The sequence below is a fragment of the Suncus etruscus genome, chromosome 1 (assembly GCF_024139225.1).
Source record: "Suncus etruscus isolate mSunEtr1 chromosome 1, mSunEtr1.pri.cur, whole genome shotgun sequence".
NCBI lineage: Eukaryota > Metazoa > Chordata > Mammalia > Eulipotyphla > Soricidae > Suncus > Suncus etruscus.
The window spans coordinates 139,151,389-139,179,086 of NC_064848.1; the positions used below are offsets into that span (position 1 = coordinate 139,151,389).

General features: G+C 46.0%; 2 protein-coding genes across 2 annotated transcripts in view; both read right to left on the minus strand.

The window, feature by feature from the left end:
• Positions 1-27,698, minus strand: part of UBE2H (ubiquitin conjugating enzyme E2 H) — a 325,238-nt gene that overhangs the window by 234,703 nt on the left and 62,837 nt on the right. The window lies entirely within an intron of this gene.
• ZC3HC1 (zinc finger C3HC-type containing 1) lies at positions 259-27,430 on the minus strand. The gene is given in 16 exon segments (XM_049776023.1): positions 259-672; positions 4,222-4,428; positions 5,304-5,447; positions 5,450-5,494; positions 5,497-5,520; positions 6,245-6,466; positions 6,468-6,492; positions 8,542-8,579; positions 8,581-8,613; positions 8,616-8,700; positions 10,012-10,013; positions 14,077-14,204; positions 17,966-18,049; positions 19,314-19,464; positions 23,423-23,534; positions 27,280-27,430. Coding segments are annotated over 16 exon segments (1,515 nt in total). The 5' UTR covers positions 27,426-27,430; the 3' UTR covers positions 259-603.

The window sequence follows — 27,698 nt, forward strand, 5'->3', positions numbered from 1 at the left end:
ACAGGTCTGGGAGAGGCCCTCCAGTGATTCCTGGTCATAGGGGCCATTGAATTGAGGATGTGATGCTGCTTAGGCTTGTAGTGCCAGGGATATCTGGGCCAGGAATATACTCAACCACCGGAGGGGACCAAGGATGCCAGGGATCAACCCTGGTAACGGCGTACGCCAGGCATATGCAATGACTACTGTACATCTCCTGGAACCTCCACTTCTTTTCAATCAACTCGGAAGATAAGAAAAACAGTTCTCTGGTCATAAGAATCTTAACAAATATTTTAATACAAACAATCACATTCCTGGGATATGAAGAAATTTGTAACATATCCCCACACTAAAGACAATGAAAGTGCTCAAGTCCTTGGTCCCAATCGATTTTTTATAATTTCACAGTCTGTTGACACATGGAGCTGAGGGCAACTTACCCTGTCCCCGGCCCATGTGAAAATGGGGATCCCTCAGGCAGATGTAGACAGAGACTTGTCTTTAGCAGGACAGAAATGCCTTAGTTAACCCAGAACAAAGACAACTTAGCACTGGCTAATTCAAAGGGATTTAGACTTTATCCTTCCTTCTGCTTCTCTTCAGAAATGGTTGCAGCTGGCTTCACGATGAGCTTAAAGCTTCCCACTGTCGGAATATTCGAAAAACCTTTCTGGATTTCTCTGGCAGACTCTGTGGGTGGAAAGATCAGAGATTAAATTCCTTTAGAGATAAATGGATTGGGAATACCTTTAAAGCTTAGTTTGTTGCTTTCTCCTACAATGAGTGACACATGCCTGGACTAAGGTAAAACAATTTTCTATTGATAGACACCTATCAATAGCCAGAAAAAATTAAAATGCTAAGTCCTATTTACTTTTGGTTCTAGTGACCACACTGGGAGCATCTGGTGCTAGCTCATGCCCTCCCTCCAAGGATCCTCCTAAACTCTATGTCGGCAGGACATATGTGACCCACACAGAGTAGTCAATCTTTTCTCATCCATGGGGATAAACTGACCCTAGCTTTTTACTTCTTAGGAACAAGGATTCATATTTATTGAATGCTTTGAAGGTATATTCCAAGTACCAATGAACTATTCCAAGGCCAAAGAATAAAAGTTAACTGACCCAAAAAGAGCTCAAAACTCTGATCCTGGCCTTCTCAGCTGTTCTAACCAGCAGAGCTAATAACAGGCAGGATTCCATAGCCACTTGATCTTCCTATAAAATGCTCTGTGTCTGAGGGAACGGCGCTCCAGAAAGACAAAGCAATTCATCAGACATTCTCACTGGCTTCTTATCCTTTGAGGAGTGTCTCGTAAATTAAGTCAAATAGAGAAAAGGTAGAGTCTTACTAGTGACTAAGGGAAACTCAGTTCATGTACCTCTGAAAAAGATGCTTTTTTGTTGTTGGAACAAACTGAAAATGTTCTGAATGCTGCAGTACCCCATCTCACCCCTGCCCCAAAAAGCTTTCCAGAACAGCTATGAAAACCTTCCATGACCTCAAGAACCTTGAAAATCATAGCACCCACAAGCCTGATATGAGGTCAGCTTCTTCTTAAGACAACTCAAACCCCATGGGTTCATTTGTCGCTGTCTTATGGGTCATGGGCACTGTTTCATGACTAGGAAGAAATTTATGCACAAAACAGAGGCTGGTCAGAGCTACTCAGGGGCCAGAACGATAGTAGTAGGGTGCCTGCACATGGTTGATCCAGATTCTATCCTCTGTCACCTCACATGGTCCCTTGAATCATCTAAAAAAATCCCTTAGCTCTGAGCGCTGTCAGGTGTGCTCCCCCCACCAAAACAAAACAAAACAACAAAAAAAACCAAACACACAAAAGTTTGCTCAATATAAATAATAAATTATAAAAAGGTTACTTAATATATATATTTCTAGTACTTTGGGAAAGTAGGACATAGGTAGGCCATACTTGGCATGTGCAGAGGTTATACCTGGCAGCACTTGAAACCATTGCGCAGTGCCATGCAAGCACCTACCTCTTATGCTATCTCTCTGACTCCATATGTCTAGTATCAACTCTCAGAAACCATAGGGAGTTGGCTTAGCCAGCTGGAGCTCAGGAAAATTTCACAAACCTTATCTTATTAAAGGAATCTACTCTATTTTTGCCTTTGGGTGTTTTGATTCAATTAAGTATAACAAGGTTCTTGCTTATCTGCATTAAGTGACGGAAAAGCGAGAGCACAGTGGTAGGGGCATTTGGCCAACCGAGGACAGACCTGGGTTCAATCCTCGGCAACCCATATGGTCCCCAGAGTCTGCCAGGAGCAATTTCTGAGTGCAGAACCCTGAGTGCCACTGGATGTGGCCCAATCCTACCCCCACCCTGCAAAAAAAAAAAAGGGGGGGGGGAGAAAAAAGTTTTTTATGTAAAAAAACTGCACTGCTACCACAGTTCACAGACATCATTGGAGTCTATAAAAATCTGGGTCTCCCTTCTGAACTTTTTGAAAATTCTGAAAATCCCTTCTGGATTTTCCTGGGGGTGGCCAAACACCAACCACCATAATAGATCTCTGGAGAAAATCCACCTTTTTGTTAACCTTTCATTTGGATCATCTCTGCAGTGTCTATGAAATGAAAAAGTGAGATAACATGGAGGCAGAGCGTTTGCCTTGCAAGCAGAAGGCCGGTGGTTCAAATACTGGCTTCCCATATGGTCCCCTGAGCCTGCCAGGAGCGATTTCTGAGCGTAGAGCCAGGAGTAACCCCTGAGCACTGCCGGGTGTGACCCAAAAACCAAAAAAAAAAAAAAAAAAAAAGAAGTAAATATAAGCACCACTTCCTTCCCATCCTAGATTATGAAGATGAGAACATATGAAGCCTTCTCTCTTTAGAACAAGTTTCCCAGATTCTCATGATCCTAAAGCAGATGGTAGGATGCAGGCGGGAAAGACAGTAAAAGTTCTGTCTTCTAAACATAGTGAATTAACATAGTGTTAATTTCTTGTCCTTTGAATAGAATGTCATGTGCAAATAAAAAAAAAGTGGAAATGAAATTCTGGGGGCAGGAACAATAGTACAATAGCTAGAACACTTGCACACAGTTGATCCAGGTTCAATCCCTGGTACTGCATATTGTCCTCTGAGCCTGACAGGAGTGATCCCTGAGGGCAGAGCCAGGAGTAAGCCCTGCGCACTGCCAAGTGTGGCCCAAAAAACAAATAAAATAACTTTTTTCTTTTGGTTTTTGGGCCATACCCATTGGCACTCAGAGGTTACTCCTGGCTCTGAGCTCAGAAATCAGCCCTGGCAGGCTCGGGGACATCTGGCCAGGAATTGAACCTGGGTCTATCCCAGGTTAGATGAATGCAAAGCAAACACCCTACCACCGTGCTATCACTCCTGCCCCAAAATAAAGAATTTTTTAAAAAGGAGCAAACCTGGGGGCCGGGCAGTGGCGCTAGAGGTAAGTTGCCTGCCTGCCTGCGCTAGCCTTCAATGGACCGCAGTTCGATTCCCCGGCATCCCATATGGTCCCCCAAGCCAGGAGCAACTTCTGAGTGCATAGCCAGGAGTAACCCCTGAGCATCACCGGGTGTGGCCCAAAAACAAAACAAAACAGAAAACAAAAAGGAGCAAACCTTCACCTGCACAGTTCTGAGGGTACACACTGACACTCAGGCATTTAGCATCAATGCCAGCAGAATCTGTGTGAAAGTACAAAAATCCTGACTCTTGAAGACATCTTATTGTCTGTTGTTGAGTATTACTGTCTTTTGTCCTTAAGAGGGCAGAGCAGAAGGATCATATGGATACCAGGTAGGTTACAAAGCAAAGCTGGGAAGAGCACTTCGGAGGAAGAACTCACTTTTCAGTACTCCACCATGCCCAGTCTTCCCCCTGCTTCCATTCCCCTAGTCAACAACACCCACCGTGACTGAGTTGTCGACACCTACAAGTGCGGGTTGCAACTGTCATCTCTGTGACAGCTGAAACTGAGATCAACTGGAGTGAGGGGAAGGGCCCAGAGAGCAGAGCCATTCAGCAACCCTGGCTGTAGCAGCTGCCCACTGCCTGCTCCAGTTCTTGCCTGCTTTGCAGAGGGCATGTATCAGATTTTAATGACCAGGTGCATGCTAAACTGCACCCAGGCATCACCTGCCCGTGCCTGCTGGCAATGATGAAACTGAATCATGTCTTTCAGGATTCACCCCAATGACCCCAATGGCTCCTCCCACATGCATTGACCTGACCCCCACTGCTCACCACTGTCTCGGCCTCCGCAGGCTCATGAGCCTGCTTGTGAGCTAGGAGCACATGCATGACTGCCTGCCAGCCTGGCTCAGCTACAGGGCTGCTGTCCACCTCTGAGCCACCATTCTCCTTGGCTTCCTCACCAACAGTGGTGTTTACCCAGGGGCACCAGTCTCGATGCTGAGATGTAGGATCAAAGAAGCTGCGAGGTGAGGTGTCCTGCAAGAAGAAGAAGGAAGGACATAGACTGAGGACAGGTGCTCGGTGAGTTCGGAAGGGCTCTCCATAGTCTAAATCCAGACTCCATTTGCATGTTCTAGCATTGAGTTCTCTGAACACTGCACTCGCAGATTTGCTATCTTATTTAACCTTGGGGTTTTGTTTCAAGGGGACTTCCAGAGCACTGCAGGCCTTACCTGGTGATACTATGCCAGGCAAACTGAATGGTACAGTATCAAGGCAGGCAAAAGCGCTGCTGGTTGGGGACTCAATATGGAAAGGAGATTGAACTTGGGTCCTTCATATACCCATGTTCCACAAGCCACCTCCCCCCTCCAAATCTTATTTTGTTTTCTGGTACATGGGAATGCATCCAGACTCCTCATGTGAGGCCTGTGCTCTACCATGGAGCTACATCCCGGTGTTAAGCAAAAACTGTGCCCTGCCCTTGCGTTTGTACCTCAATATTTCTATTCTCTGAAAAACCCATTCTTTTCTTTTTTTTTTTTTTTTTTTTTTTGAAAAACCCATTCTAAATAAACACATGCTCAAACTCTTTTTTTTTTTGGATCACACCCGGCGGTGCTCAGGGATTACTCCTGGCTGTCTGCTCAGAAAAAATAGCTCCTGGCAGGCACGGGGGACCATATGGGACACCGGGATTCAAACCAACCACCTTTGGTCCTGGATCGGCTGCTTGCAAGGCAAACGCCGCTGTACTATCTCTCCGGGCCCATGCTCAAACTCTTGACTGCTTCCTGCTGGCTGCCCACTACACAACATGAAGCTTTGCCACCTGAGTAGACAACAATGGCCACAGGGGCAGAAAAAAGATGGGAATGTTGCTTGGAGCCACTCCAAGCAGGTGCACCCACCGAACTGCTAGAAGAACACAGGCGAGCTCGCTTGGCCTTGCGCAGAGGGCTGGATGGCACGTCCAGGCCGGCTGGCTCTCACTGTCCCCATGCTTCGGGTGACCGGCGTGTTCGGGTGGTGGGGGCTGGTGGCTTCAAAGTCAGAGACGGTCCACAGGACTGGAAGAGTCCCAGCTCCGAGTTCGGGTGACGGTAAAGACAGGGGACTCTTTTCAGCCTGAAGGAAAGAGATGATAAAGGTCAGCTCAGTGATGGGGAATGGGTAACTTTAGTCAGGAGTAACGTTTCTAGCAGCAGAACAACAAATGGTTTGCTTGGTTAAGTGGGTAAGAATTCAGCTCGTTGGGACCAGAGCGATAGCACAGTAGTAGGGCATTTTCCTTGCACGCAGCCAACCAAGACAGGCCTGGGTTCGATCCCCAGCATGCCATATGGCCCCTAAGCCTGCTAGGAGTAATTTTTTTTTCTTTTTGGTTTTTGGGTCATACCTGGCGCCGCTCAGGGAGTTAACGTCCCCTGGCTCTGTGCTCAGAAATCGCTCCTTGGCAGGCACAGGGGACCATATAGGATGCTGGGATTTGAACTACCGTCTGTCCTAGGTTGGTTGCATGCAACGAAATGCCCTACCGCTGTGCTAATCTCTCTATCCCTATGCCAAGAGAAAACCCTGAGCACTTGTAGGGTGGTGACCCAGAAACAATAACGAAAAAAGAATTTCGGCTCCTGAATTACTGGACATAATTACTCTTTCAAAGATGGCATTTCTATGCAAAACAAGACACCGAGTTCCGCTGCAGCGGGAGGAAGAAAGAAAAACACTACAATGTTTCCTGACCCAGGGGATCCAATGAAGCTGGCCCAGGTCAGCTCCAACTCTGCCACCCACAACGCTTTTGCTAAGAACGCGTTTGGCAAGTCCAATAGGTCCGCCAAGTGTGTACCTGCTCCGAGCCGGGAGAAAACGTAGCATCCTGGCTCCGAGTCATCATCCTGCGAGGAGACTCGGGCACCAGCAGGAAGCGCTCAGAACGGGCCGTCAGGACCTGCGACAGGGGAGCTGGTGCAGGCTGAAAGATGCATCCAGTTTCGGAAACGGACGATTCCATTTGCTGGAAGCCCCAGAGTCCCACCTTCCTCATGCACTGAGAGCACATGATCAGAGGGGAGCTGCATGGGCTCTAGGGAAGAACTGGGGAGAAAGAAAGGCAAGCGAGTCTGCTCAAATGTCACCTTCTGCACGGGAGAGTCTAACAGTGACCTGTGAGTCTTCTTCCTACAACGAATCAACGTATTCTCAGGGACCCTGTCCTTTGCTCTCTGAAACCCAACTTGATCATGGACCACCATTTCCTACAGGAATGACTAAGGGGTCTTGGTGAGCTCTCATTTTAGTGGTGTATTGTGTGTGTGCACGTGCTGTGGGCCAACACCCCCGTAGTGTGTTCGTTCAGGGGCTTTTTCCGCCTCTACAATCAGGAAAGACCTCTGGCAGTGCTTGGAGGACCATGCATTGGGCATCGTTGCCTTATTCCATGGACGATCTTTCTAGTTCTGAGACTGTGTTAAAGATAATTGTAATAAATTTCTCCTGATCCCTTTAGTCATATTTTCTGGGTAGAGAAAGGGACAGGATCTTCCAAGCAGTACTCGGGAGGTATGAGGGCCCTATCAAGTGATTCTTGGCCACCCAGGATGATTAACAGAGCTCAGGGGATGGAGATAAGGTACTGCGCTCTTCAGACCGAGATGCTGAGGATCATTCAGGCCACTTTGGCTGTAACCCTATGATGCTCAGTAAACCAGATGGTGCTGAACTCAACTGCCATAACTTCCTTTTTTTTTTTTTTTTTTTTTGTCTTTGGGTCACACCCGGCAGCGCTCAGGGGTTACTCCTGGCACTCGCATTCAGAAATCACTCATCCTGGCAGGCTCGGGGGACCATATGGAACACTGGGATTCGAACCACTGTTCGTCCTAGGTCAGCAAGCATCAAGGCAAACACCCTACTTGCTCTGCTTTCTCTCTGGCCCAGAAATTACTCCCGAAAGGCTCAGGAAACCATACAGGATGCTGGGAGACTGAACCAGGTTGGTCACATGCAAGGCAAAAAATGGTCCTATTCAGTGTGCTATCTTCTATTCTCTTGATTTATACCTTTAAAATGAATGAGATTCCTTAATCTATGTATGCATCTGTTGTGTATGTAAACATTTCATGGGATTATTATGTTACTGATCCTACCCTGATCCATGATTGTGCCCTACCCTATGGTGGGAGCAGAATGCCAGGTCACACCCTAGGATAGGGCACAATCACCGATCAGGGTAGGATCAGTAACAATAATCCCATGGAAATGTTTACATACACAACACGCATCTTTCTTTTTTTTTCCTTTTTCTCTTTTTTTGGTTTTTGTGGGTCATACCTGGCAGTGCTCAGGGGTTACTCCTGGCTCTATGCTCAGAAAATCGCTCCTGGGCAGGGCTCAGGGGACCATATGATATGCCAGGATTCGAACCAATGGCCTTCTGCATGAAAGGCAAATGGCCTTACCTCCATGCTATCACTCCAGCCTGAACTCATCTTTCAATCAAGCAAGGACAGGCTCTGAGAGTCTATCTCACAGGGGGGTCTGTGCCAAACTGAGCAAATTGAGACAGAAAACCCAGATAGGGGGACAAAGCCTGCTAGCTGTGTTTTCTTTGACAGTGTTTTATCATTAAACAGAACAACCTTTTGTCTAAAATAGAAAGGCACCTCACTGTCTTAGGGAATTATTAACTGCTAGCTGAGGGGCTGGAGCAGTGGCACAAATAGTAGGCTTGCCTTGCAAGAGCTAACCTAGACGAACCTCAGTTCGATTCCCCCAGCATCCCATATGGTCCTCCAAACCAGGAACAATTTCTGAGTGCATAGCCAGGAGTAACCCCTGAGCATTAGTGAGTGGTGGACCAAAAAACAAAACAAAAAAAACCAACAAAACAAAAAAACAAACAAACAAACAAAAAAACAATCTCCTAGCTGGGGAGTGACAGTGAAAGACATGTTTTAGGTGTGCTTGAGATTGCCTGATTCTAATCTGGTTTTCATTACAGATTCTTGGTGCCACCTACATCCAACCAAGGCCCTCATTATTTCTCTTCAACTCTGTTTTTTCTCTAGTCACTACTAGTGATTGATTTTTGATGGGTGTGGAATAGGGTCACAGTCCCCATCTCAGAGCAAATTAGTGCCTCACCTACATGCCCAGCCACACAAAGCAAGAATACAGGCAGTTGATGTGAACTTGGATGTCTGAGCCTAATTTGGGTGGCAGTTTTTCTTCTCCTCTGTTCGGTGATCAAGCTCATCTTCAGTCAGATGCAGAAGGAGACTGATCTTTTCTTCTGTCAAGGCACTACAGAGGAACCAGGGCAAAAGATCAGAATATTCCAACCTCCGAAGGGACCAGAGCGGACAGCACATTACATAAGGTCCCTATCTTGCACAAGGCTGACCTGCTTCTCATATAATCACTTGCTTCCCATATGGTCTCCTGAGTCATCCAGGAGGGACTCCTGAATCAAAGTCCGGAGTAATCCCTGAACGTTACTGGGTATGGCCCAAGACGAACCAAACCACCATGAAATGCTTACATGAAAACAAGGCAAGAGTAATGGAAGAAACATGTGAGGCTGAAGAGAATAGTACTGTGTAGAGTCTTGCATGAGACTGACCATGGTTACAATAATATTTGGCAGAGTCAGAAACAACAACTTAACAGAGATGGGAGCAGCCTGAGCATGGCTAAATGCGGACTATGACGCCCCCACCCCACCCCCGCCAAAGTAACAAATGTGAATAGAATACTCTGCACTAGAAAGGACTAACCTCTTCTCATACAGGGTCAAGGATCATAGAACCTTTCTGAGGGATTCGAGCAATAGCAACAAAGGTAGGGCGGTTTGTGTTGCATGGCAGCCAACACAGGACGGACCCCAGTTCAATCCCTGGCATCCCATATGGTCCCGATGCCTGCCAGGAGTGATTTCTGAGCACAGAACCTGAGTAACCCCTAAGTGCCCCGCCGGGTGGTGACCCAAAAACAAACAAAAAACCAACCAAACAGAAAGTTTCTGAATCATCCTTTCTTGCCAGCTGAAGAAACAGCTTGTGAAAAGTACCTTAATTGGCAGATCTTTCCCCAGTACTAATTCGTTTTCAGCTCACAAATTGGTGGATACTTCCTCAAAACCTCAAACTTAAATAATAAAAAATGGACTGGAGTGATAGCACAGCAGGTAGAGTATTTTCTTGCCTTGAAAGCTGCCGGTCTGGGATGGACCCAGGTTTGATTCCCGGCCTCCCATATGATCCCCCCCTGCCAGGAGTGATTTCTGAGCGAAAGAACCAGGAGTAACCCGAGTGCCAGTGGGTGTGGCCCCAAACCAACAACAACAAATAGCTTCAGTTTATATCCTGGCCTGACTATGAATTCCCTTCTTTATTTGGTTTGTTTTTGGGTCATACCCAGTGACACTCAGGAGTTACCTGGCTATGCGCTCATAAATCGCTCCTGGGGCCGGATAGATAGCACAGTGGTAGGGTGTTTGACTTGTACGAAGCCGAATCAGGATGGATGGTGGTTTGGATCCCGGCATCCCATATGGTCCCTGAGCCTGACAGAAGCGATTTCTGAGTGCAAATCCAGGAGTAAACCCCTGAGCACCACTGGTGTGAACCAAAAACCCAACTCCCCACCCCCCCAAAAATAAGAAATCGCTCCTAGCAGGCTCAGGGGACCATTTGAGATTGCCAGGATTCGAACCACCATCCGTCCTGGATCAAACTGTGTGCAAGACAATACTCCTACCGCTCACTTCTTTTTCTTATTCTTTCTTAGGTAAATGAGAGCGCGGGCCTCACACTTTTGCAGCCTGGACTGTACTACTGAACCAAATCTGAGGCCCTGAATATGCCTATTGGTGGGGGGGGCGCAGCAGGAGTCACTCTCAGTGGTGTGTAGGGGTTCTGGCAGGGCAGGAAATGGAACCTGGACCTCCAGTGTGGCTATGTACTATCCCTTTGAGCTCTCTCCCCATTTCTCACAGAACAACAGAGCTCTTCAATCTTGATTTTTATTCTAAGAATATTAAAGAACTGTGACGGTGGAAAGACAGATTACTATTTTATGAGGGGGCCAAACATTAATAGTTTGGTTCTGAATTCTCTAATAGCTTTTCAATCCAATGGAGAAGACTATATAGCCCCTATATGCTACAGTAAAAATTTCTGCCTGAAGTACCAAAAGGCAGTGAAACAGAGAGTAAATATTCAAAGTACAGAGAGATCAAAGCACTTTTTAAGTCTCTCTAAAAAAATAAAAGGAGGGATATGATTAGTACAGCAGATAAGGCATATGCCTTTTTTGTTTTGTTTTTGTTTTGGTTTGGTTTTTGGGCCACACCTGGGAACGCTCAGGGGTTACTCCTGTCTATGCGCTCAGAAGTCGCTTCTGGCTTGGGGGACCATATGGGACACCGGGGAATCGAACCGTCCAAGGCTAACACAGGCAAGGCAGGCACCTTACCTCTAGTGCCACCACCCGGCCCCAAGGCATATGCCTTAAATATAGCCGACCAGGGCCCGGAGAGATAGCACAGCGGCGTTTGCCTTGCAAGCAGCCGATACAGGACCCAAAGGTGGTTGATTCGAATCCCGGTGTCCCATATGGTCCCCCGAGCCTGCCAGGAGCTATTTCTGAGCAGACAGCCAGGAGTAACCCCTGAGCACTGCGGGGTGTGGCCCAAAAACCAAAAACCAAAAAAAAAAAAAAAATATAGCCGACCAGTTAGATCTCCAGCATCCCATATTGTCCTCCATGCACACCATTAGTGATTGCTGAGTGCAAAGCCACGAGTAACCTGAACACCACCAGGTATGGCCCCAAAACAAATAAACAAAATCCCAAGTTTCTTTGAAATATTTAGATACAGGCTAGGCTTTGGATGGGGGAGGGGGTGTTTGAGCCAAGAAAAGCAGTTTTATTGAATAAAGCTTGCTTAGAAAGATGTGAGGAGAGAAAGAGGATATACATGTTCAAGAGAGAACATGGAGTTCTTCAGAGTGGAAATAAGAAACACAGAGACAATCAAGCGAGATACACGTTAAAATGAGACCAGGGGCTTGAAGAGCAAGTCTAGTTTTTTGTGGGGAGGGGCAAATGTGGGGGTTACCTTCCAAGTTGTGCTCAGGAGACTTGACCAGAAATTCTTGGCTACTTGGGTCAGTGGTACTTTTTTATTTTAATTTTGAAGAGGAAACATTCCCATTAATGAACAGGGATGCTGATTCTGTACTCAGGAATCACTCCTGATTGAATAAAGCTTGCTTAGAAAGATGTGAGGAGAGAAAGAGGATATACATGTTCAAGAGAGAACATGGAGTTCTTCAGAGTGGAAATAAGAAACACAGAGACAATCAAGCTAGATACACGTTAAAATGAGACCAGGGGCTTGAAGAGCAAGTCAAGTTTTTTGTGGGGAGGGGCAAATGTGGGGGTTACCTTCCAAGTTGTGCTCAGGAGACTTGACCAGAAATTCTTGTCTACTTGGGTCAGTGGTACTTTTTATTTTAATTTTGAAGAGGAAACATACCCATTAATGAACAGGGATGCTGATTCTGTACTCAGGAATCACTCCTGATTGAGGGATCATATGGGATACAGAGATCCAATCTGGGTCAATTGCTTGCAAGGCAAACACCCTATCTGTTCTCCCCCCTTTTTTGGTGGGGGAGCCTACCTGGTTGTCCTTAGATTGGTGGGATTTGTGGGACCATATGTGATATCAAAGATCAAATATGAGTAGGTCACATGCAAGGCAAATGCACTAATTGCAGTACTTTCTCCAGCCCCTAACAGGGCCTGAGGTAAGGCTTGTCTTGTAAGCACTAGACTAGGACGGACTGTGGTTCGATCCCCCGGCATCCCATACGGTCTTCTTCCCAAGCCAGGAGTGATTTCAGAGCGCATAGCCAGGAGTAACTCCTAAACGTCAAAGGGTGTGGCCCAAAAACAAAACAAAAATATATAAATAAAAATGCCTAAAATGGAGGGAGGTCGTTTGCCTTACATGCAGGAGGCGGTTCGAACCCCAGCATCCCCTATGGTCCTCTGAGCGCTGCTGAGGTTAAAAATTTTTTTTTTCTAATCATGGGGCCGGAGCAGTAGTTCAGCGGTCAAGCACTTGCCTTGCATGCAGTTGACCCAGGATGGACCACAGTTCAATCCCTCGGCATCCCATATGGTCCCCCAAAACAAGAGCGATTTCTGAGCACATAGCCAGGAGTAACCCAAGCGTCACAGGGTGTGGTCCTAATTCCCCAAAAAATTTCTAATCAGGGTACTGGAGAGATAGCAAAGTGGTAGGGTGCTTGCTTGCCAAGCAAGCACCGACCCAGGACCAACTGTGGTTCAAATCCTGGCATCCCATATTTCTCTAAAAATTTCTAATCTGATGCTTATTACTTCTCTTTATAAAATGGTATACAATGGAAACTACATGACATTACTTGTTAGTATTTTCTGTTAAACAGAGTCAAAGAGTGAGATAAAACTAAGGGGGGGGGGGGCTGAGCAATAGCACAGCGGTAGAGCATTTGCTTTGCATGCAGCTGCCAAGGGCAGACCTGGGTTCGATCCCTGACATCACATATGCTCCCCCAAGCCTGTCAGGAGTAACCTGAGTCCACTGGATGTGGCCCCAAAACAACAACAACAACAAAGAATCATACTGAAACTGAGGGTCCAGAGAGATAGCACAGTGGTAGGGGGCTTGCCTTGCAAGCGGTGGACCCAAGACCAAATGTGGTTCAAATCCTGGCATCCAGGAGCGATTTTTGAGGAGAGAGCCAGGAGTAACACCTGAGGGCCGTGGGTGTGGCCCCAAAATAAAAAAAAAGAAAGAAACTAAGGCTAGGACCAAAGTGATAGCGGCAGCAGTAGGGCATTTGCTTTACATGCAACTGATCTAGGACAGATCTCAGTTGGACCCCGGTGTCCCATATGGTCCCACAGCATAGCCAGGAATAACCCCTAGCACCACCGGGTGTGGCCCAAAACCAAAAAAAAGAAAAAGAAGGGGCCGGGCGGTGGCGCTAAAGGTAAGGTGCCTGCCTTGCCTGCACTAGCCTTGGACGGACCGCGGTTCGATCCCCCGGTGTCCCATATGGTCCCCCAAGCCAGGAGCAACTTCTGAGCACATAGCCAGGAGTAACCCCTGAGCATTACCGGGTGTGGCCCAAAAATCAAAAAAAAAAAAAAAAAAGAAAGAAAATGAGGCTACAGGGTATGCTGGGAAGGAGGGAGGGATATGGCAGAGACTATTAATGTCACTGTGAAGAAAAGATTTGCGGCTACAGGTTTAAGTGGAACTCATTTACTTAAATCCTAATTGGGCCAAAGAGACAGTACAATGGGTAGGGCACTTCTCTTGCATGAGATCGACCTGATGGGTTCTATCACTGGCATCCCATATGGTTTCCCAAACACTGCCAGGAATAATTCCTGAGTACAGAGCTAGGAGTAATCCCTAAGCATCACTGGGTGTGGCCCAAAAATAACTAGCTTAAAAATAATACTATTCCATTTATTTAAATTCTCATGATAATGAAAGGTGAGTTGAGAGACAAGTGGTTCTTTTCCATCAAACCTGAGTTCTCTTGTCATGCAGATAGATGCTTCATGTACAAATGCTGCTAGAAAGCCACTCTAAACTGGCCTCAAAAAACTTACCATAGCCTTCAAGTCCTCAGGCCTTAGGGAAGGAAGCTGAAGGTCTAAGTGGCAAAGGCTTTGAAAACGCTGGAGGAATTCACTAACAACAACAGTGGGCTCGTCCAATGGCAACATTCCAAAGCGATCTGTGCAAAAAAAAAAAAAAAAAAAAGTAAGCCGGACACTTCAATGTCAGAAAGAAACATAACAGCAACAGTGGGCTCCGTCCAATGGGTCAGAGGGTCGGTGGCCTTAAGACAAAGTTGATCTAGGAGGATGGGCTGTGAGCAATTATGTCTGAGAGCAGTCTCAGCAGTTTGGCCTGCACTGACCAGTAAAAGCAAAGGCCTAGAGGGCAGCACATTTGGGGAATTTTAAACAGTTTCATAGGATTAGAACACAGTATGCCTGTACAAAGAGGAGTCGTAAATTAAGGTGAAAGTGTAGACAGAGGCCAGACTGTAATTTTACTGGGTGTGATGAGAAACTACCGAAAAAATTTTTTTTGCAAGAATGGGAGTACAGATATATTAGAGCACATGTATTTGAATGGAGACTCACGAGGCAGTCTGAATGCAATTAGTTTAGAAACCGTTCAAGTGATGTAAAATAGTAACCCATGGATCAGTGGTACAATGAAGAAGAGGAGAATCGGCTGGTCCATGGCAGTGGTTTATCAGAACTTATTAACGTTAGTATCACAAAAGTTGGTATATAATCCCCACTGCTCAATTTGACTGGCTTTAAAAAAAAATGAGGGAGAATCAAGCTATAAAACTCTCAAGGATCAATGAAAACTAAGAAAAATAGGGTACGAAAATACAGAGCAGGCGCCAGAGAGACAGTAAAGATGACCCCTGTCTGCTCCCAGCACCATATAAAGCCCCTCAAGCACTGCCAGGAGTGACACCTGCTATACTGGGGGAAGGAGGAGAAAGAAATATGTGTATATATTTATAAATAAAAAAAATATAGAGAACACTAAATTGGGAAAGTGAGTATTATAAATTCATAATTTGGGGGGGGGGGTTGGGTCATACCAAGCGGCGCTCAGGGGTTACTCCTGGCAGGCACTGGGGACCATATGGGATACCGTGACTTGAACCACCATCTGTCCTGGGTCGGCAGCATGCAAGGCAAATGTCCTACTACTGTGCTATCTCTCCGGCCCCAAATTCATAATATTTAACAAAAATGCAGCAGTGATGATTTTTGTGAGTGTACAAAAATGTCAAAATTTACAAATTATATATCTAAGCAGATACTCTATCAGAGTATTAAAATTTTTCTTTTCTGAGTTGCAACAGTGGTATAGCAGGCAGAGCACCCGTCTTGCACAAAACTTGCCTTAGGTTCCCTGGTTCAATCCCTGGCATTCCATTTGGTTCCCCTCCCAGGACTGATCCCTGAGCACAAAGCCAGAAGTAACTCTTTTTTTGTTTTTTTTTTTTTTTGGGGCCACACCCTGTGACGCTCAGGGGTTACTCCTGGCTATGCGCTCAGAAGTTGCTCCTGGCTTCTTGGGGGACCATATGGGACGCTGGGGGATCGAACCGCGGTCCGTCCTAGGCTAGCGCAGGTAAGGCAGGCACCTTACCTCCAGCGCCACCGCCCGGCCCCTCTTTTTTTGTTTTTTAATTTTTTGTTTTCTTGGGGGCCACTGTTCCAGACCCAAGTAGTAACTCTTGAGTACTGCCAGGTGTGGCTCCAAAACAAAAACAAAACAAAGAGGTTTGTTTTCCAGCTTAGTTACTTAACAGGGCCTCTAAAGAATTAACAGTAGGGGCCGGAGAGATAGCAGGGAGGTAAGGCATTTGCCTTGCATGCAGAAGGTCAGTGGTTCAAATCCCGGCATTCCCCGAGCCTGCCAGGAGCGATTTATGAGCATAGAGCCAGGAGTAATCCCTGAGCGCTGCCGGGTGTGACCCCCCCCCAAAAAAAAAAGGATTAATAGTAGTATTCTTGTCCACATATTGTATCAATAGCAACCAGGTTTTAGGATCATTTTTTTGCTTTGTTTTGTTTTGTTTTGGGGCATACCCAGTGATGGCCAGGAATTACTCCTGGTTCTGTGCTCAGAAATCGCTCCTAGCAGGCTCAGGGGGCCATACAGGTTTTCGGGAATCAAATCTGGGTCCATCCTCCTTAGCTACAAGCAAGGCAAATGCCCTACCACTGTATTATCACTTAGACCCCTGCCAGTGGTAATTCCCTCCCCCACATGATAATTATTGAATGCAGAGCCATGTGTAACCTCTAAGCATCACTGGGTATGGCCAAAAAAACAAAAACAAACAACAAACCAAAAACAACCTCTTTTTTATTTTTTATTTATTTATTTTTTTTTTGGTTTTTGGGCCACACCCGTTTGACGCTCAGGGGTTACTCCTGGCTATGTGCTCAGAAATCGCCCCTGGCTTGGGGGGACCATATGGGACGCCGGGGGATCGAACCGCGGTCCTTCCTTGGCTAGCGCTTGCAAGGCAGACACCTTACCTCCAGCGCCACCTACCCGGCCCCCTTTTTTTTTTTTTTTTTTTTTAACATTTTTTTTTTTTTACAACCTCTTTTTTATATCTGCAGTTGAACCCTATCCCTGAGACCAGCACTGTTTATCTTACAGTTGCTTGGAAAATTCTAATGCCCCAGAGTGACCAGTTATTGTCCCAGGAGAGTTTTCCAAAATAACCAGTGACAACTCTTTCCCACTGCAGTGACCCTGAGGGAGCAGCAGCAGCTGGCGCACACAAGCACTAACTAACCCAAAACCTTCCTTACAGGGGCTGGAGCAGTAGGGCATTTGCCTTGCACGTGGCTAACCTAGGACAAACCCCGGTTCGATCCCCCAGCATCCTAAATGGTCCCCCAAGCCAGGAGCAATTTCTGAGTGCAAAGCCAGGAGTAACTTCTGAGCGACTCCTTTCCTCTCCTCCCCTCCCCTCCCCTCCCTTCCTCTCCCTCTCCCTCTCCTGTCTCCCTCTCTCACTCTCTCTACTAGTAATAGAAACTGGGTAGGCCACATACAAGGCCAGTGACCTACCTGCTGTACTGTCTCTCCAGCACATACACATTTCATTTCTTAATATTTCCTCTCATTTGGTAGTTGTATGAGTTTTCTTTAATAATGAAGCTCTATTACCTACCACCCTTAAGTCTTCACTGTCCACTCTTTAAAGAAAGACCAATTAGAATATAGAGCTGCTAACTAGTGGAAGAAAGATAGGGTGTGAAATAGATTAAACTACAGTGTGGTTTCTTCACTTAAGAAACTGAGTAGATGGGGCCGGAGAGATAGCATGGAGGTAAGGCATTTGCCTTGCATGCAGAAGGACGGTGGCTCGAATCCTGGCATCCCATATGGTCCCCCGAGCCTGCCAGGAGCAATTTCTGAGCGTGGAGCCAGGAGTAACCCCTGAGCGCTGCCAGGTGTGACCCCTCCAAAAACAAAACAAAACAAAAAAACAAAAAAGGAAACTGAGTGGATAATGCTTATCTCCTGGCTCTTCTGGGCAGACTAAATGGGATGAGATATGTATACACTATAATTGCTAACATGTCATATGTTGTTAATAAAACATCTTCATAAAGGAACTCCATTTTCCTTGAAAAGCACAAATTGAGGGGCCAGAACGATAGCATGATGTGTAGGACGTTTGCCTTGTATGTGGCCAACCCGGGACAGACCTGGGTTCGATTCCCAGCATCCCATATGGTCCCTGAGCCTGCCAGGAGTGATTTCTGAGTGCAGAACCAGAAGTAAGTAATCCATGAGTGTGCTGTATGTGGACCAACCCCCCCCCCAAAGAAAAGCATAAATTGAAAGAAGAAACTTCAAGACTAGATTTTCACCTAGTAAACAATATTAGAAATAAAGGTGATGGTAAGCAGGAGTCTCTGAAGTAAGTACCTGGAGAGGGGCTGTCTGGCCAGAAGCAGAACTTCTCATGGGCAGTACACAAGGCCTTCTTTAGCTCGGCACAACGATCCTTATCTGAAACCCACAGAGGACACAAGTTTCAAAACATACTAGAGTTACAAGTGAACCAGAGTCTTTTAGTGTACAGATGCAACTGAAATAAAAATAATATAATTTTAAGACATGAGGACAGTAACTGACTCATATTTTCCATAAAACAAGTTCTAATAAAAGATCCTAACATGAGTCACTAACAAGAAAATGTTTATGTTGTTAGGTCAGGCATTCTCCACTATGAACTTTCACAAAAGGACTATCTTTTTGGGTGGAGAGAGAGTACAGCGGGCAGGGCAAGGCTCTTGACACAGCCAACCTGGGTTCAACTGCCAGCACCACATTTGGTCCCCCAAGCCTGACTAGGAGGAACCCAAGAGTACAGAGCCCAGGAGTTAAGTCCCTAGCCACTGACGGGTGTGGCAAAAATAGAACAAAATTGTATCTTTTTGCCCAAGTACACAGTTTGGAACATTAGTGTAAACAGTCCTCTTAATAATATCTCTGAATACAGAAAGTGAGTTTTGCTGTGTTTTTTTTTTTTTTTGGTTTTTGGGCCACACCCGGTAATGCTCAGGGGTTACTCCTGGCTATGTGCTCAGAAGTTGCTCCTGGCTTGGGGGACCATATGGGACACCGGGGGATCGAACCGCGGTCCGTCCAAGGCTAGCACAGGCAAGGCAGGCACCTTACTTGCTGTGTTTTTTAAAGTTAACGATAATCAAGATAAAGACAGCCACGAATTTACCTTTTTATGTGTAGTATACATTCAAACAGGGATTGGTCTTTTCAGAAACACTGATATAAAGTAGATGGCAAAAGACATAGCTCAGCATGCAGAGAACTTGATTGCCAGCACTCTATGACCCCCGTAAGTGTTGCCAGAAGCAACTCCTAAGTAGAGTGGGGTGTTCCCTGAGCACTGATGGAGACAGACCCAATGGCAAGTGCATGCATGCGTGAGCACACACACACACACACACACACACACACACACACACACACACACACACACACACACACACACACACACACACCAAAACTTAACCAGACTCAACTGCACCAACACACAGGCTCGCACACCAAAACCCAAACCAACCAACACACACACACACACCAAAACCCAAACAGACTCAACTGTACCAACACATACACACACACCAAAACTCAAACAAAAAAACACACACACACACACACAAAATCCAAACCAAAAAACACAGCCCCAAACCCCATAGTGTAGCATATCTTTGAATGAAGAAAGTTATCATTTGTACTTCATACTTACATCGGTCAAAATCAAAAGCTGGCTGAAAAGTGGCACAGAGAAAAGCTTGGCAGCTGGAGCACTTGAGCATGTCGCATTCAACTGTGACCCAACCATATCTGGCACAGACGAGTGGAGAAAGCTCAAGGGGCTTTCCTGCCCATTTCAGAGAGTCTTTGTGTTAAGAAAAACAATGCTGCTTGTGTATTACAATAAAGAAAATCTTAACTCAGGAATCAGTAAAGCCTAGCCCTAGCCCTGAATTCAATCCCTCCTCCCAGCAGGGCTGGGTAGCCTTTGGACACTGCCAGGACTGAGCACTGAACTCAACTCTACTGTGTAGAGTAGTCCCAGGGCATCACCGGGAATGGACCCTGTAGTAAAAGTCAAAGTAAAGAAGCCAGAGCTTTACAGCAGGTAGGGCACTTACCTTGCATGTGGCTGAGCTGGGTCCCTCAAGCCCTACAAGGAGCAAGTGATACTTGAGCAAAGAAAGCCCTGACCACTACCTGGTGTGGGGCGCCCCTAACCCCCCAAAAAATTAAAAGTAAGGTCAGATTAATAATCAACAGTCTTTTCATGAAGGAGGCTCAATTTTGATCTCTGGCAGCTTCTGCTCTGCCAAGCCCTAAAGCCAAATAAATATGTATCTATATGGGGTGACATCTGAGTAAGAGGAGGGCAGTCTTCATGGACACAAGAAAACAGATCAAAGACATTAAACATGAAGATGTATGTATGTATGTATGTATGTATGTATGTATGTATGTATGTATGTATGTATGTTTGGGGGCTACACCTGATGGTGCTCAGGATTTACACTTGGCACTGTGCCTTAGGAACCACTCCTCAAAATGCTCAAATGGGATGTCCCATGAGGTCAAACCAGGGTCAGCCAAGATAAAATGCAAGCACCTTACCTCCTGGAATCTTTCCCCAGAGAGCAGAAAATGTATCAGGGAAAACAGAGGCTAGGTTTCACCATGAGGGACAGATACTAGTAGGGGAAAGTAAGAATAATCCTACAGGGCAGAACTGAAACTACAGATATAGAAATTCAGGTTTTTGTTTGTTTTTTTTGGGGGGGCAAACCCTGTGGTGGCTAGGGGTTACCACTGGCTTGGTGCTCGAAAATCACTCCTGGCAGGCTTGAGGGATCATATGGGATGACAAGGATTAAACCCAGGTCAGCCGTATGCAAGACAAATGTCCTACCTGCTGGCTATGACTCTAATCAGTTTGGCTACTTTTTGTTGATTTGTGGACAATATCTGATGGTGCTCAGGGCTTATTCCTGGCTCTGTACTCAGGGCAGGGCTGGCAAGGCTCAGAGGGTCATATGTGATACTGGGGATCAAACCTGGATTAGCTGTATACAAGGCAAGCACCCTATTGCTGTACAATTTACTCCAATCCAGAAACTTCTCATTTTTGTTTTGGGGCCACATCTGGTAGTGCTTAGGGACCACTTCTATACTATTCGGGGCCCAGGTGGGATGCTGGCAATCAAACATAAGTCAGTCTTGTGTAAAACACCTTACCCACTGTAATACCAGTCTAGCCCCAGGAACTCAGTTCTTAAAATAGATAAAGGCAGATGAACTGGTATGTGTATGCATACTCACAGAGATATGTACATCTCTGAAAGGACTGGGGAAAAGTGATACCCCAGTATCAGCAAAGTACCCTGCACTCAGATACTTGCTTTTAAATAACCTTAAGTGAAAGGAACTAAGCCTTAGAGAAATGGCTGAGTTCAGCAGTGGAGTAAGAAAAATACAAGATGCGCCTAGAAACATTTTGGAACTAAATAAAAGAAAAAGGCCAAAGTATCTTAAGGAATGTCAAAAGGACACAGAAGGGGACCAAAAGAAATAGAATCAACCTTAGGGGCCAGAGCAATAGTTTAGTGGGTAGGGAGCTTGCCTTGTACGCAGCTGACCCAAGTTTGATCCTTGATATCCCATATGGTCCCTTGAGCCCACTAGGAGTGATTGCTGGGGCCAGGCGGTGGCGCTAAAGGTAAGGTGCGCCTGCCTTGCCTGCGCTAGCCTTGGACGAACCGCGGTTCGATCCCCCGGCGTCCCATATGGTCCCCCAAGCCAGGAGCAACTTCTGAGCGCATAGCCAGGAGTAACCCCTGAGCGTTACCGGGTGTGGCCCAAAAACCAAAAAAAAAAAAAAAAAAAAAAAGGAGTGATGGAGTGATTGCTGAGTGCAGAGCCAGGAATAACCCTTGAACACTGCTGGGGATGGCCCCTCAAAAAAGAAGCCAATTTTGGGGCCGGAGAGATAGCATGGAAATAGGGCATTTGCCTTGCATGCAGAAAGACGGTGGTTGGAATCCTGGCATTCCATAAGGTCCCCTGTGCCTGCCGGGGGCGATTTCTGAGCGCAGAGCCAGGAATAATAACCTCTGAGTGCTGCCAGGTGTGACCAAATAACAAAACAAAACAAAAGAAGCCAATTCAAAACCTGAAGGGGTTCCCATTAACTAAATCAGAGACAAGTGGAATGTCAAGAATATATATTATGGGGCCAGAGTAATAGCACAGCAGTAGGCGTCTTTTCATTTTGCATGTAGAAGATATGGGATAGACTCAGATTCAATCCTCAGAATCCCATATGGTCCCCCAAGCCTGTCAGGAGCGATTTTTGAGTGCAGAGCCAGGAATAAGTTCTGAGCACTACTGGTGTGCCCCTCCCCCAATATATATAAATTATGCAATCTTCCTAAGCTACAAGAGTCCTTTGTGGAGTAGGGGAGAAAACTCAGAGTGAGTACATATGCTTTGCAAGGTGGAGGTTTGACACCCAGCACAGCTGAGTACACAGAGCATCACCTGGAAAAACTCCTGAACAATGACCCAGGAGTAACCCCTAAGCATCACTGGGCATGTATGGTCAGTTAAAAAAAAAGAAAAAAAAGGTGTGGCTGGAGCAATGGCGTAGCGGTAAGGCGTTTTGCCTTGTACGTGGCTGACCTAGGATGACCGAGGTTCGATCCTCATATGGTCCCAAATGTTCCCCCAAGCCAGGAGTGATTCTGAGTGCAAAGCCAAGAGTAACCCCTGAGCGTCACCAGGTATGGCCCCAAAACAAAAACAAAAACAAAAAAAAAAAGAGGGACAGAGATAGGACAGTGGGTCAGATACTTACCTTGCATCTGGCCAACCCAGGTTTGACCTCCTGTACTCTATATGGTCCCAAGTCCACTCTATTCAGAAGCTCTCAACCTGAGAGCAGGAGAACGTAAATCTTGTCAGCAATGAGCTTGGAAACAAGTCCTTTCCAAGCAGGGCTCAAAGATGACTAGAGCCCCAAATGACACCCAGGAGAGACCAAGAGTCAGAGGTCTCACTTGAGCCAGCCTTGCATACCAATGTCAGAGAGGGAAAGGTTGAGTTGTGCTAAGCTAGTATAATTTAGGGTCACTTGTTATGTAACAACATATAATTAACAGAAGAGTATCTAGACAGGAAACATCTCCAAAAATCAGAATTTCAGGTTGAGCCTTAATCATGACTAGCAGGCTGACCTTCTGTAAGTCTATACAATTCATCTGCTAGCAAACCTGAAAACTGTTTCCTCTTTTGTGAAACAAGTATAATACTACTAATAACTTATTATTCAATTTTTTTTTTTTTTATTTTTGGGTCATACCCGGCAGCGCTCAGGGGTCACTCCTGTCTCTACACTCAGAAATCGCCCCTGGCTGGCATAAGGGACCATATGAGATGCCGGGATTCGAACCACCGTCCTTCTGGACGCAAGGCAAATACCTTACCTTTATGCTATCTCTCTGACCCCTCAATTTAATTCTTTTTTTTTTGGGGGGGGGGGGGCCACACCCGGTAATGCTCAGGGGTTACTCCTGGCTATGTGCTCAGAAGTTGCTCCTGGCTTGGGGGACCATATGGGACACCGGGGGATCGAACCGCGGTCCGTCCAAGGCGGTCCGTCCAAGGCTAGCGCAGGCAAGGCAGGCACCTTACCTTTAGCGCCACCGCCCGGCCCCTCAATTTAATTCTTAAATTTAACACACCAGAGCAAAAGATAAAATACACTGGAGGAATAAATCTCTTGAGGAACAGGTAGAAAGCACAGTCACAGGAAATAAAAAAGGATATAGAAAATGTCTCCACTCTACTGAAAAAGGCTTCTTTCTTCATCGATTCCAAAGGAGGCTGATCTTCTGGGGGCGATGCACTGACTGACTGTGGTGTTGCAGATGGGTCTTTCCTAAAACAGAGGGCAGAACTGTTGGTCATCCACTCCTGGCATCATAAAATACATGGAGAAGTTCCATGTAGCATAGCACCAAACATACCACAGAAGATTACAGAAGATTTTAAATGGCCTGAGTTGGCTGCGTTCAAGGCAAACGCCCTACCGTAGTGTTATTTCTCCAGTCCCTTTTGCAATTCTTTCTAAGACTAAAAAGTTTTTGAACCACAAAGATGAGCTCTGGGCTTATTCTTATCTCTGTGTTCAGGATCATTCCTGAGGTACTGGGGGCCATTAATGTGTGCTAAGGATAAAACCTGGGTAGCTGCATGTGAGGCAAGTGCTCTGACTGCTGTATTATCTTGTTAACACCTGAATTACAATTCTTTAGTCTGCCATTCAAATCTTTTTTTTTTTTTTTGGTTTTTTGAACCACACCTATTTGACGCTCAGGGGTTACCCCTGGCTCTGCGCTCAGAAATCGCTCCTGGCTTGGGGGGACCATATGGGACCCCGGGGATGTCCCATATGGGACATATGCTAGCGCTTGCAAGGCAGACACCTTACCTCTAGCGCCACCTTCCCGGCCCCCCATTCAAATCTCTTAACAATTTGGCCGTACTTAGGTTCAGGACATTTATACGATAGCAAAGTTCCACTAGTTCTATATATGATGATAAAGTATTTGAATTCACAAACGTTTTGCAGAAGTACTCTGTATAACTTTAATAAACCTAAGATATGGGGCTGGAGCATTAGTACAGCAGACAGGGTGTTTGCCTTGAATGCAGCAACCCAGGTTCAAACCCAACATCTCATAAGGTCCCCCATGCCCGCTAGGAGTGATTCGTGAACTAAAGAGCCATGAGTAAGCCCTGAGCACCACCAAGTAAAAAAGAATAACAAATAAATAGGGGCCGGAGAGATAGCACAATGGTAGAGCGTTAGCTTTGCATGGACAAGCTGGGATGGACCGGGTTCAATTCCTGGCATCCCATGTGGCCCCCTGAGCCTTCCAGGAGTGAATTCTGAGCACAGAGCTAGGAATAGATCCTGAGCGCAGCCAGGTATGGCCCAAAATCAAAAACAAAGATAATCATATCAATAAATTTTAAAACACAAGTCTTTATATTCAAGGCTTCTATATATTATGTAATTTGAACCAACAACAAATTTAACTCATAGCAGAAACAACTTTTTTGATATTCCCATCTGGAGTGATCCATAACTCCATACATCCCCACAAAGGTCTAAAAAGAAAATTCAAATAAGGGACTGAGGAGATAGTACAGGAGATAAGGGTCTTGCCTTGCATGCAGCTAACCTCAACTTTATCCTTGAGTCCGCATGGTTCCCACCAGGTGTAATCCCTGAGCCCAGAGCAAGGAGTAAGCCCTAAACACAGCTGGATGTGGCCCCAAAGCCCTTCCACAGCCCACAAAAGACAACTCAAATCAAGTATCATTACATTTCCCATGAAAAATATTTCATAGGAAAAAATTTAGTGAAGGGTCAGAGTGATAGTAAAAGAGTTAAGATATGTGTCTGGGCCCGGAGAGATAGCACAGCGGCGTTTGCCTTGCAAGCAGCCAATCCAGGCCCAAAGGTGGTTGGTTCAAATCCCGGTGTCCCATATGGTCCCCCGTGCCTGCCAGGAGCTATTTCTGAGCAGACAGCCAGGAGTAACCCCTGAGCACCGCTGGGTGTGGCCCAAAAACCAAAAAAAAAAAGATATGTGTCTGGCATTCAGTTGACCCAAGTCCCCTAAGCCCCACTAGAAGTGATCCCAAAGCACAGAGTCAGGAATATGCCATGAGGACTGCTGGGTGTGCCTCAACAGAGGAAAACAAAAATCTAGTGAAACAATTCTTTCATGTTCAAAGTGCTTTGTGAGGGGCCGGAGAGATAGCATGAAGGTAAGGCATTTGCCTTTCATACATAAGGTCATTGGTTCAAATCCCGGCATCCCATATGGTCCCCTGAGCCTGCCAGGAGCAATTTCTGAGCATAGAGCCAGGAGTAACCCCTGAGAGCTGCCAGGTCTGACCCAAAAACCAAAAAAAACCAAAAAAAGAAAAAAAAGAAAAAGAAAAAAGAAAGTGCTTCGTGGAGGGAGGGGAGGAGGGGTAGAGGGAGAAACTGATAGAGACAAGTGATTATTTTTTACTAATAAATGGGATTAAACCAACTATTTCTTTTTTTTTTTTTTTTGGTTTTTGGATCACACCTGGCGGTGCTCAGGGGTTACTCCTGGCTGTCTGCTCAGAAATAGCTCCTGGCAGGCACGGGGGACCATATGGGGCACCGGGATTCGAACCAACCACCTTTGGTCCTGAATCAGCTGCTTGCCAGGCAAACACCGCTGTGCTATCTCTCCGGGCCCTAAACCAACTATTTCAAAGCAAAAGAGACTAATTCTAAGAATCTTCAGAAGAGAACCAGTCTCTGGAAAACGTTGGAAGCCCCCATCTGGGTGGTGGTGTGGGGAGAAAACACTACATTTCCTTTACTAACTTAATCTGGTTGAAAGTACTTCCTTCAGTGATGAATAGAGGTAATTAAAAATAATCAGCAGGGCCCAGAGAGATAGCACAGCGGTGTTTGCCTTGCAAGCAGCCGATCCAGGACCAAAGGTGGTTGGTTCGAATCCCAGTGTCCCATACGGTCCCCCGTGCCTGCCAGGAGCTATTTCTGAGCAGACAGCCAGGAGTAACCCCTGAGCAACGCCGGGTGTGGCCCCCCAAAAAAAACAAAACAAAACAAAAATAATCAGCAGAATTTTTATGATTTCTATGATTTTTTTCATATAAAACCACAGTTATTTGTCACCCTATTGTGGCTGATACACCTATTTTTAGACCAAATCGGACATGCTCAGGGTGGTATGGTTATAGACTGATACACTGATTTTTAATTCAATTTAAGCTAGCACTACATCAAAGGTATAGTAAATAGCAGACCTGCTAGGTTTTTAACTTCTTTTTTTTTTTTTTTTTTTTTTTTTTTTTTTTTTTTTTTTTTTTTTTTTTTTGGGTTTTGGGCCACACCCGATAATGCTCAGGGGTTACTCCTGGCTATGTGCTCAGAAGTTGCTCCTGGCTTGGGGGACCATATGGGACACCGGGGGATCGAACCGCGGTCCGTCCAAGGTTAGCGCAGGCAAGGCAGGCACCTTACCTTTAGCGCCACCGCCCGGCCCGGTTTTTAACTTCTTAATAAGCCATATCATTATATCACTTTCCCCCACCTCTACTAGCTTGATAACTGTAATCCAAGGTATCTGGCAATCCCTAAATCTTATGGGATTCACTTTACACAACTGGAAATATTACTCTGAAGAGTTCCTTAGCTTTGCCAGGCTGCCAAAGGCATCTGTGCCTCAAAAAGTCAAAGAAGCTGGAAGAGAAGTTAAGGATACAGTTACAAGTTATTTTCTTTTTCTTCCTCCAAAACCTGTCTTGAGGCAAAATTAAAAAAAAAATCCCACCTTTTTGGAAGAAATTTCGATTCTACATCCCAAACTAGGTGAAAAAACATAATATTTTAAAATTTTTCATTAAGTAGATTAATATTTAATTGATACTTAAATACTTAAAGACAGAAAATAAATATTGCCTTTAATCCTCAACCCACTCCAGTGTTTTTCAGGGTCCATCCATCTCTTCATCAGTGCAGTCCAATTGTGGGCTGGTGTCCCACCTCGGACCTGAGCTTCCCCCAAATGCTCTTCATTCAGCCAACCCCGGACCCGCGAACTCACGTTTCCGTGGCTCCCTCTTCTGGGGCAATCCCTTCATCTATCAGCTGCCGGACTTTCTGGGGAGTCCCTTCTGGAGAGCGAACAACCGCACCCCAAGTCTTTTCCAGCCCCGCAGCAAACGCGAGCCCCTCCGTGGGCGCCGCCATGTTGGTCCGTGACCAACGGGCTTCTGGGGGCGTGGCCTTCTCCGGAACTTTTGTCCTGATTGGTTCAGAGTCGCTTGGGGGCATGGCCTTGCGCGTGTCCTCGCGCGGGACCCGTAGCGCCCGCCGCCGCCGCGCCCGCCCTAGTTGGACTACCTGGAAAACAACAAAAGCCACTCGCTGCTCCCAGGCTCCGGGAGGTGGGGCTAGGCTTGGAACAAATGCTACAGGTTCTTTGTATGCACTAATAAATAAGTGCATAAATAAATAAATAAA